Genomic DNA, 12,286 nt, shown 5'->3' with positions numbered 1-12,286 from the left:
CGCTACGTACCTGCGCTCCGGGGAAATCTTTCAAGCTGGGGTTGTTGTGCGTTTTCAGCTCCAGAAGGGTTTTGAGGCCCTGATGGGGTAGCACGCCGAAACTGTTCTTACCAAGGTTCCTAAAAATATATGTTTTCAACAGAGATTTAAAGGGATAAGACAATGGCCAATAGATTGAAGCTCGTACCAAATGATGATACACATGATTACCTCTTCTGTAGATTACAATTAGTGTTTAAAACTTTTGGTTAATCAACCAACCAATCAAAATTCAATAGTCCCAAAAATTATTAAGCCAGCAAATGAGAAAAATTTATTATAAAACTTTGGGGACTTGTGTAATAACAGCCTAATATCCACTGGCTCCCATCGTTTTAAAACATTTTCAATATTTGCAGTCGCAAACACATGCGATATAGAGTAGCTTCACTACTGTCGTTAAAAACAAGGACAAAAAACTCTTCTAACAGCGAGGTATTTCAAACATAAATACCAGCATTGGAAAAATATGCAGTTTAGCTATCCAATAACATAATACTTATTATATTAGTCTATTTATTATGATTGATTTTAGTTTTGTAATATATTATAAATAAATGGTCCTAGGACAAACGCATTAATGACAAACTTCTGTGTGGACAAACGTCGGAGAAAACACTTAACCTAGCCTAACCTATTTAAAACCATTTTATAGGTTTTTAACTGCCTAACTCCTGAGTGGGGCTTAATTAAATATTCATATCTTAACCTAACCAAACATGTATAGAAATATTTAAGACATTTTTGCGTTTGTCCACTCCGACGTTTGTCACTCCTGCGTTTGTCCTGAAGCCCATAATCGATTATTTGTAGTTGTTTAACCCTTTACAGTCGGGCCCCTTGCCGCACCTTAATCAGTCGGGGGGGGGGGGGGGGGGCGTTCAACGCCCCCCCTTATTATCTCAGTTCCTATTAGAGCTAGAGGGCTAATTTTTTTTGTGCAAGTCCTCTGTTTGATAATGAATTTCCGACCTTTTATAAGTCTAAGTCAATTTTCGCTTCCTTCACCCTTTTATTTAACAACCTTTGTTTTTAGGTCCTTTTTTACTTAAAAATTTCAAACGGCTGTAATTTTCTTATTTTTGAAGCTAGAAGAAAAATTTTTTTCTAGAAAATTTTTATCTTTATGTAAATTTTACATTTGAAATATCAAAATATAAATTTCAGCGGCCGCAGCTGTACTTGGCAGCTGCCAGCCGCCGCAGTCGGCGGTCGGCGGGAAAACGGCGGCGGATCTTCATGAAATTTTAATACGTTATGTAGACATGTAAGAAAAGCTTAAGTTTAAAATTTGAAGTCTCTAAGTCAAAAATTGCGGCCACAGGAGCCTTTTAAAGATTTCTGGAGACCTGGAGGATCAGGACCTGCAGGATCATACCTGGAACCTGAAAGTGACTTGAACACCTGTATTTTATATAAGGATGTACTACTAGAGGATTTTTTTAGTATTTTGGTATGATAAAATGCTTTGTTTTAGTCAAAAAAATATTTTTGCTCTTTACCTGGATGACCCTGCCAGGTTTGCTGGCATCCTGTGCCCGCCAGGATGGAGATATTCAAAAAATTCCAACTCTCAGTTATGTGTCATACCCATACTTAAAAAGTCAAGCAGTTTGGGCTCTTCATCTCTCACACACAGAAAATGAGATAGAAAAAACCGGAGGGGGGGGCGTTCAACGCCCCCCCCCCCCCCGACCGTTAAGGGTTAAATTTAAGATAAGTGTTGAAACAAATAAATGAATGTTACAGAAACAGATCTATAGTATAAATGTAAATACAGTTAACTACCTCCCTTTCTTTTTCAAAGGCCTCTTTCGTATGCTTCTAAATTATTTTCTGCTACTTGGCTGTGCTAATATAAGCGACACCATTGGTTGATTTTTAATGACCCAATAAAAGGGTTGCACAAGGTGTTACAGACATACACATAGACGTCCAAGGGAGGGGGTAATGGGGTGATTACGAATTAGGAGGGGGTATTTACCCCCCCCAAAAAAAAAAAAAAAATCTTCGCGCGCATTTTTAATACTAAATATTTAATAAAATTTAAATTACCCCCCCAAAAAATTTTACCCCGGGGGTAAATTTTGGGGGGGGGGTTAACAAAATTTACCCCTGCCAACAGATTTCAGGAAGGTAATTACCCCCCCCCCCCCCCAAGCAAATTTTACCCCCAGGGTAAAAATTTTTGGGGGGGTAACCCAAAACCGAATTACCCCCCCCCCCTTAAAAAATGTTTACCCCCCCCAAAATAAAAAGCTTGGACGCCCCAGGACATACAAACACAAAAGAATTGTAGAGCAACTGCGCTGTAAAAAAAAAACTTACAGATCCTTGATATTGTTTAATGGGATGAAAGTTTCCTCGTGGATTGAACTTATATTGTTTGTCTCTAGGTTCCTGCAAAAATATATAGTTTTCATTCCTTTTTTTTATACCTATCTATCTTTCTTTTGCATCTGTTTATCTATCTATTTTGTCCATCTGTTTGTCTGTCTATCTATTTATCTTGTCCATCTGTTTATCTTTCTATATCAGTGTTTTTCAGTCTATCTGTCTGTCTAACTAACGTCTTAGGTTTCCATTAATAAATATTTTCCACTATCTATATGTATGATTGTCGTCCGGCTATCTGTTTCTCTATAAGTTAATTTCTAAATTGATTTATCTATCAATTTGTGCAAATAAATCTTATGTCTTCTGTCTATCTACCTATTATTATAAATACATACCTATCTATATATCTATTTACCAATCTATCTACCTACCTATTCATTTTACCTACTATCTATTTAACTAACTTTATACAGATACATACCTATCTAAATGCATACCTATCTAAAACATATATATCGATCTACCTACCTCTATATCTGTCTACCTGACTATATATCTATCTATATCTTTAATTACTTACAATATATGAAGATTAGTAAGGCCAGTGAAGGCATCAGATGATAAATTTGTCAGCTGATTGTGATCCAATAACAAATCCTAAATATTAGAATAGTTTGATACCGAGAAAAGAACTATTTCAACTGTCAATAATACATTAAAGAATCAACACAAAAAAAAATCAGACAAATACATTAAATCGCAACCATATAATCTTATTTTGTTAGGCGACTTTGACGGACAGACGAACGGAAAGACATATCCTAATGTTAGAGTATCTACGCTGATAAAAAAGTACCTGTAGTTTAAAAAGAGATTTAAAAGCTTTGCTGCCCAGTGCTGAAATATTGTTGGAACCAAGATCCCTAAAAAAGAATATAATAACTCAAAAACGACTTTTTGACTTTCAAATGATAAAATATTTGTAAATTATCGATAAATAACTTTTTCATGCAATTAGACACAAAATAAACTAGGTTAAAAACGAAAAATAGACTCAAGAAGCATTTTTTCAACTACAGGGTGTCCCTCGTAAACTGGTTTTTTTGAAACGCTTATTACTCCCTTAATATTTGAGCTATCTTCGTAAAATAAAAAGTATTTGACAGCCTGCTACTGACCATTTTATGGAGTAATGATGAAAAATCCACAAAATAAACAGGAAAAAATCTACGAGGTGTTACATAAGAGACTAATTTTATTGAATTTAGACTAACCCACAAGAAAATATTTGCTTTGTGAACTTTAAGATTAGCTAGGGTTCAAACGGCTGGTCGCTCAGACTTTCTAAGCACAAAAATGGAATAGACTTGACATGGCATACCAGAAATTCTCAATATTCAAGAATCTGAAGTGTAATATAAGTGAACAATACGTAAAAATAGGCATAAAATTGATCTTTTTTGTTAATTTTTCATGTGAGCTCGCTACAAATGCACACAAGAACCTGAAATATACCAGACTTTTTAATTATACTACAATGCCAGTTCTTATAATGTCTGGAGTAAGTCTTTGTGATCCACCGTTTGACCACCAGCTGCTTTAAAAGTTAACTAAGGCATATTTTTCTTGTGGATTAGTCTTATATTCACTAAAATCAGCCTGTTATGTATTACCTTGTAGATTTTTTTCTGTTAACTTTGCGGATTTTTCATCATTATATCATTAAATGGTCAGTAGTAGGCTGTCAAATACTTTTTATTTTACTAAGATAGCTCAAATAGTAAGGGAGTAATAAGCGTTTCAAAAAAAACAGTTTACGAGGGACACCCTGTAATTACAATCATATTTTAGAGTACAACTTCAAGTTCCTTGACCTATTAAAGGCATTTGACAGTGTACACTGTACATCATATATTATTTGTTACAAAAACACGCAAAAATAATCTTAAAAACAAATTATTTGTATTGAACGAAGGCCAATAAATTCTTCGCAAAACATATTAATATAGTTTTATGACAACAAAAAACGAATCTTTAGGCAAAATTAGTAAATGTATGGTTTAGAGGTTTTTAGAACTGTTTATTTACTAAAATAAAAGTTCATGTCTTTGATAAGTTTACTCCCATTTCACCGTCAATTAACATTAAATACAGAGAGAGTAGAAACAAACATTCTGGCAATTTCAAGCATGATTAAATTTAGCCCCCCATTTTATCCAGGGGGATCTAAAGGGATAAGACAATGGCTATAAAATTGATGTACATCCCTAAAGATGATACATACATTTAGCCCTTTTGCAGCTTATAATTTGTGGTTAAAAAGTTTTGACACTCAACTCAAATGAACCAACCATTCAAATTGAATAAAAGTCCTCAAACGTTTTAAGCCAACGAATAAGAAACGCGATTATGAAATTTTTGGTGAATGGTTCAATACTGTTAGGAATGTGCCCTTTCAGTTAATTCAGACTTCAATTTTATACAGTACTTTTTTGTACATTTGAGTCTTTTTACTCAAATGTACAAAATTAATTAAACATTAGAAGGATTAATACTTGAATAGAAACTACGTTTTAGAACGATTACCAATTGGATGGATTAGGCAAATATTTTTTTTTTGTTAGAGGGGGGTGGGGCAGATAACCCGTAGGGAAAATTGGACCCAAAAGCATTTGACCTCCTAACATAATTGTGTAAGTCATTCTAATTTCTAAAGTTGGAAAGGATATATGAACTGAAATAAACTTTTTTACTGGCTATTCAATAATCATTAACGAGAAAATCAACATTTTTTTGCAAGGAATTTTTATTTTATACCAATACTTTATTAAAACTGAGTTATTTAAAAACCTTAAAGAATGTTTTAACTTTATTAAGTAATTTGAAATTTTATGTTAAATAAATTCGCTATCAGTGCTATCTGTTACGGACGGTCTTAAGCGTCGGACATATCCTGAATTTTGAAAAGCTTTGCTTTTATTAAATGTAGGATAATTGAAAGACGTAATTAGAAAAGAATTTCGCCATAAAATGACTAGAATCTAACACAATTTGCACATTTAATAACAAGAATAATTATTTGCAAAATAAGTTAATACCGCAGATTTCAAGGATTTAGTTTGTTTGTAGTATTGTATTTTTGTCCTTTGAATGAGATATAAACTAAAAAGAGACTGGCGAATTTGAAAATCTTTATATTAAAGTAAAAGGATCTCTGTCTGTACCGAAGGATCTCGCTAACCGCTGAACCTATATTGTACTCTTTGAAAGTGTAGCTTAAAAATAGGTCCTGGGAGGGTTTATAGCTAGAAGAAAAAGAGAAAAATATAACTAGCTCCCTGAAAATATGAAAATATTTTTTTGATAAACAACTGATCTTAAGATAGATTGAACAAAAAAAAGCATTTTACGTGCCCCTAGAGGCCTCTGGAGGCGTATCCGATAGTTCGAATAATATTTTAAGTGAAAAAGGTCTGTTTAGAAGGACGAACATGTATTAACCAGTCAAAGAGTAGCCATGCTATTAACGACTTTTTGTTGTAAGAAAAGGGGCGACGAATTTTGACACCCTTGACTAAATTTCACATTCATTTACTTGGGTTTCTGTATTTAATGTTGGCCTCAGGGGGCACTTTAGTATTTCAGTTTTAATTATAAAAAAGAACATTTTTGTGGGGGGATACTTTTTTCTTAGACTGGTTTTTTTGTGAGGGTTGTGGACGTGGTACCCTCTCCCAAAATAGATAAAAACATTTCTATGACCTGTACGAAGCTATAGACAAAGCCCAAATTGTGTTAAAATTGTGTCAAAAATGATCCATGTGACGTAATAAAATGAGAGAGAAGTGGGAAATGTTGGTTCAGCGGTTAGATCATTTATTACACAAAGACAAATAGAAGACATCCTGTTACTTTAATAGAAGAATTTGTTGTCCAACATACTAAAGTAGCTGAATGTCTTACGTGTATTTGTACGTAAGCTATACACTACATTTATACGAGACATTTAGTTTTAATAAAACCAAAAAACACCTGGTACAAAACCCCAAAAAGCTAAGGGCGCAGCCGTTAGTAAATACAAGCTCAACAATGTATGTGTAAGAAACAAGGTAAAAAAGCGTAACAGTTCAAATTTTTCAAATATTTTTACAGAAATTCAAAGGACAGTATGGCAAAAATAGGAATTTAAAAACTTGAGTCTTAAAAATTACATTCTTTGGGGGCTTGCTCCAATTATCATATTTATCGACAATACACTGTCCTTCTGACTGTCTGTCTATTAATATGTTTGTTTGTCGTTATGTCTGTCTAAGTATACAAATATTTTCAAATAAACTAAGTATTGGAGTGTCTCCTTAGCTGTTTAAATTGCAGAATTGTTTCATTTACCAGAAAGATTAGTTTGTCCTCCTTTTTATTTTTCAGGGCTCGGCAGCCGCGCGTCAGCCACGTTTAGCTTTAACCCATTCAGATGTTGTGAAATTTAAATAAAGAGTCATTGACATATTTGGGTCAGGTTTACACTTGCAACCAGGGTTTTTAAAAAGTGTTAAAGGCACAGGCGGATTGCGCGCGGCTGGCGAGTCCTCCTATTTTGTTATCTTTCTATCTTTAAATCTATCAATCTGACTATCTATCTATCTATTTCATTAAATAGGTATCTACCGAGAATATCAAACCCAGGCAGTAACTTTAGATTTATGGTGCTAAGTTCCTAAAGGATAGGGACGAAGTAACAAGTTTAATTATAAACATTTGATTTATACATCCATACTTCTATATAACTTCTTTTTATCTATTGAATAAAATGATACATAATTTAGTTACCAATATTTTTAGATTACTTATTTTTTTTTTAATTTAAAGATTAAAATTCCTTGATTTTTTTTATTTCTAAACTCGAAGATCTGTTTGAATTAGTTAGTATGTCACTATAAAACTTATTTTTTTTACTCATTTTTTATTAGTTGTTATTAAAGCTAATCTTATTTTATTTTTGTTTTATATTGTTAATTTATAATATATTTTTTATTATTATCTAAAAAACAAAAATAGTAGAAAAACTTAAAATTAATAAAAAAAATGTACTTACAGCTGTCTAAGATGGATGCATTCTGTTAAATTTGGAACAACAGATAACCGATTACTTCGCAACCGCCTGAATATAAGATGTACATTAGAATATTTTTGAATAATTAAAACTGATAGACAGGAATATGGCAGTAGGGGAAAAATGTTTCCTCATACACAATTAAAGACAGACACCTCTTCTTTTGTACAGTTGTCTAATCGATATATTATCACTAAGATGTTTCACCTGATTATCATATACTATCTTATCTATAATACAAAGTAGAACGATGTCTGTCTGTCCGTCTGTCCGTCTGTCCGTCTGTCCGTCTGTCTGTCCGTCTGAAGCTTAAGATCTCGGTAACCACTGAACCGAATGGGCTCTACTCTTCAGGGAATATACCTACTGGTCCTGTGGTGGTTTTAAGATATTTTCTTGAGGGGTGGGACACCCCTAACCCCCCCAAAAACAAAAAAATCCCCCCCTTAGGGGAGACTTCAACGTCAAATAAGGTGGTATCGTACATAAAAAATTAAATTTAACAAACAAAAACATTTAAAGTGCCACTAGAGGCCTCTAGGGGCGTAGCCGCTAGTATAATACAAAGTAGAACGGTGTCTGTCTGTTTGTCTTTCTGTTTGTTTGTATGTCTGTCTGTTTGTTTTTAGCGAAGGATCTCGCTAACCGCTGAACCGATCGGGTTTTCCTTTACAGGGTAGCTTCTCATAGGTCCCGGGAAGGTGTACAACTATTTTCTTGGGGGTTGGGACACCCCCAACCCCCCTAAAAAATAAAAAACACTCCCCCTAAAAAATAAAAAAAATCTTTTTAAAACTAAAATAAAAATAGTGGGTTGGACTACCCCCCACCTCCAAAAAAAAAAATTCCCCCCCAAAGAAATTTTTTTTACATTCTTATTTTAAATCTAAAATACAAAAATTTGGTTTCATGAAACCTCTTGGGGCCCAAGCCCCTAGAGGATATAACCTATACACTATAAGTGATGCTACAGCTGGCTAAAACCCCCATTTACCGTCTTTACCCCTTACCCTCTTACTTGATGAACGAACTGACCAATAGATAAGATCCATAATAGCAAGCTAATATTACGACAAATTTTACCCTGTCAATATATCTACGTATGTATATCCAATATATATATTTTTTAAAGCAGTCAAATGTTATTTTAAAGTCTAGGTTACAATTAACAAATAACCAAAAAAGTATATTGATAGAAAATATGTTTCAAATCTATTTAAACTTTCCGATAATTTCAAATTAAAAACTTAACAATCAATCAAAGTTGACTATGAAATACAAAAGGCATTAATAGGTATTAATCTTATTATTTGTATTTATGTTTACTCTAGAATTTTCTATAAAAACATTCCTCATATATTTTTTAATGAAATAGAACTGGGTTGTAAATCAGCTAGTTAAAATATATAAATACACGTGTTATGGCTGTGGACAGCCTTTGTTTTTCCCCCTAATAATTATGAATCTGTTTGACTTTATCAGTGTGCGTTATCACAATAGCACAAACCCAATCCTCCCAGTTTGCACTATAGTTATTTACAACCTCCTAATTACAAATTACATGCTAAAGACTAAAGGGGCACTTTGGATAGAGACTAATTTTTGGGGTGGAAACTATTTTTACGGATGATTTCTCTTGGGAGGGCGTAGCTTTCCATCCTCCGAAAACTGTCCAGGAACCATGGCAAACTCCCCTGTTAAGGCTAACTCAAGTGGTTATCCATATATATTTTGTTACAAACATAGACATAATACCTCTATGATATGGAAAAATTGTAAAGTTTTCAGTTATGATTTACATGTGGCAGTAATGACACACCAACTTTATCTTTGTGTGTCTTGGGTGAAAATAGTTCTAACACCATTAAATATTGATTTATTATTAATAGACATTTCACAGAAAAAGGAAAAAAGCATAGTATTCATAAAAACAAGGACAATTATGCCAATAAGAAGTATAGTAACATAACAAAAAAGCATTTTAATACATAGCAGTAGTAATTTTGAATATCGGAAGTTTTTCTTAAAGTGTATAATCGAGCACAGAACCCCCCCTTTCTTATTTCGAAACTGATTAATGAATTATTATTAAATATAAGGGGGATTGGGTAAATTTTTCTTAGTGTTTATTTTATTTAAAAAACGCTTGGGGAGACAGTTTCCTATTTTCATGAAACTATATTAACGAACTACATAATGATTATAATGATTATTATATTATTCTGTTTTCTACATATTTTAGGTCATTAAATGTTTTGTTTAAAAATATTGCCAAGCGTTGTAACATTTTTACACTATAAGCTGCTTCATGACATACTATATATGAATTCCTTAAAATATCGAAATATTAGTAATAAAGAGATACTTACAATGTTTTAAGTTTAGGAGCTAGTTTGCAGATATTTTCCGGAAGTTCCTGGATGCCTGCTCGGTCTAACTGGATCAATTCCAAGTTTGGTGTTCCGGTCAGGTTTGGGAAACTAAATTAAAAACAAGATTTGATTAGTTTACAAAGAAACGTGTTTGAAATAAATTAGCTAAATATCCATTTGTAAATACGTGTACATTCCAATAAAATAATAGTTATTTCTCGCATCGTACTATAACAGCTTTCCGCGCGCGGATATAAAAATATAAAATTATAAGATTAAAACCACTTTTTTATACCCGAAGTGCTGAAGGCATGGGCCAAAAAACTGATTTTAATCTTATAATTGTACATTTTTATATTCGTAGAAAATTGGATATAATACGTTGCTAGAACCGGTTCTAATCCACTAGATCAGAATTTGTTTCGAATGAATACGAGATAACATTTTATCTACTAAAAAATAAAATTTTCTTGAAAATGGCTCACTGCTTTCATATGAGTTTGGTTATAATTTAGATACACACTTACAAAGACTTCTGGGGGGGAAGGGGGTTATACCTTTTTAGATAAATTTTTAAATATACCAAACCGCCCCCCCCCCCCTCCAATAACTGATTAAAGCTGAATATCCTAATTATTATGTCTTTGGGCACCTCCAAATACTAAATAAATAGACCATAAACTTCAGTTATATAGTAGCTTCGCTACTGAAAACAAGAGCATTACCTGTGTGAGTAGCGGGGACTTGACAGAATTCTGAAAAATAAAAATAAAATCAAAAGCCTAAACAAGCATGGAAGGAGGAGACATTGAGCTGTTTATTACACTGTTAGTCCCTAAAGTTTAATAATAACATTTTCTTAATCGTTTGCTCAATAATTTTGGGGACTATTGATTAAATTGTTTCATTATGTTAGGTGTCCAATCGTTTCAACCATTAATTTTAATCTACAGAATAGTTAATTTTTGTATCATTATTGGGAATGTACATTAATTTATCGGCCATTATATTTAGATCCCAGCTACAGATGTATTGAAGATAATTAAATTAGCTTTAATTATTTTATGATAAAAGTAACAAAAAAAAAAGAAATCTTATAAAACACTGTTGGAGTATTTTTTTATAATTATATGACAGAAATAATAGATTTTATACTTAAAAGTAGGATAACAGAAATCTTGATAAACTATACATTTTAAAACAATAAAATGAACTTACTGTATTTTCTTGAGGTTAGGTAGATTAACAAAGGCGTTCGGATGGTAGGTATGGATTGGGTTTCCAGAAAGTTCAATCTGCTCAAGCCTCCTTAATAGATAGATAGGTAAATACATGTTAAATAGAAAGATATGTAGATGGGTAAAGTTTGATAGATGATCAAATGAAATGAAAATATGATTGAATTAATGAATATATAGATAGAAGTATAGATTGCTAAGTAGATAAACATGTATTGAATATAAATTTAATATGATAAATGGATAGATGAAAAAATAAAGATTAAATTGTATATTTATAGATAGGTCTTAGAAAAAAGGGAATTCAAAACTAGTGAAATAGATAGATAGATTGTTGAAGATAATTGAACTGATTAATTGCCAGTGAGATAGGTAGATAGAAGTAAAAATTTAGATATATAGAAAGGTAGGTTGATCTATAAAAATATAGGGGAAAAGATATTTAGAAAATAGAATATATATACATTCTTTTGTGGCATATCTATGTATATGTGGATAGTTAGAAAGAAATATCTCATTCCAAACCAATATAGTCTATTAACAAGTTAAAGCAAATGGAAATATATTTGGATCCTAGTTTGTGTGTGCTTGTGTTTGTGTGTGGGTGTGTGTATATTGGGTGTGTGTGTTAAAGTATTAAAGTAAGTCTATATATTGGACATAAAAAGAGTATGGATGAGATATTATGAAAATTTTAATATATTTTCATTACTATAAAATATAAAAAAAAAATATTATTCAATTCATTATGAATAACAACTAATTGTGGCTTATTAACTATTTAAATCAGAAAGAATCTATGAAATTGGGTTTCATATTTTTTTGTTTGTATAATTAAACTAACATATAGTCTTAATGTTTTATCCATATATGTTAAACTTGTTCTTAATCTAGACTTAATATATTCCTTGGGATTAATGGATAATTAAATGGATATAAAGTTGTGCTTTTTTGATTATTAATATTTCTGAAGCTATTGTTGGTGTCCAATTGGGATAAATCAAAGTTTTTTGGTTTTATAGATTGATACAATTATCCAATCTTTAAAATCTAAAATCAAGGTACATTTTTATAAGTGCCTTAAAAAACTAATCTTTACTCATTTTCTTGCTTTATGGCCACAACTGCGAAAAACAATTTTTTTTTTAAATTTAGATGTAACACAAAAAATTTAAAAAAGGATATTTTTT

The 12,286-nt window shown here is 31.9% G+C and overlaps 1 protein-coding gene across 2 annotated transcripts in view; it reads right to left on the bottom strand.

Moving 5' to 3' along the window:
* LOC145333487 (uncharacterized) overlaps positions 1–12,286 on the bottom strand; it is a 110,459-nt gene that overhangs the window by 26,784 nt on the left and 71,389 nt on the right. For both annotated transcript variants that reach the window (XM_080178639.1, XM_080178640.1), the window contains 8 exons: positions 11,077–11,166; positions 10,584–10,613; positions 9,856–9,966; positions 7,469–7,534; positions 3,233–3,299; positions 2,957–3,033; positions 2,368–2,439; positions 11–119 (listed from right to left, as the gene is read on the bottom strand). In XM_080178639.1, the coding sequence (XP_080034765.1) occupies positions 11–119; positions 2,368–2,439; positions 2,957–3,033; positions 3,233–3,299; positions 7,469–7,534; positions 9,856–9,966; positions 10,584–10,613; positions 11,077–11,166 (622 nt within the window). The remainder of the gene's footprint in view (positions 1–10; positions 120–2,367; positions 2,440–2,956; positions 3,034–3,232; positions 3,300–7,468; positions 7,535–9,855; positions 9,967–10,583; positions 10,614–11,076; positions 11,167–12,286) is intronic.

This window comes from Acartia tonsa, chromosome 12, assembly GCF_053477335.1.
Source record: "Acartia tonsa isolate MP-2025a chromosome 12, ASM5347733v1, whole genome shotgun sequence".
NCBI classification, from domain to species: domain Eukaryota; kingdom Metazoa; phylum Arthropoda; class Copepoda; order Calanoida; family Acartiidae; genus Acartia; species Acartia tonsa.
The sequence above is the reverse complement of the archived record's forward strand: the minus strand, read 5'-3'. Positions and strand labels throughout refer to the sequence as shown.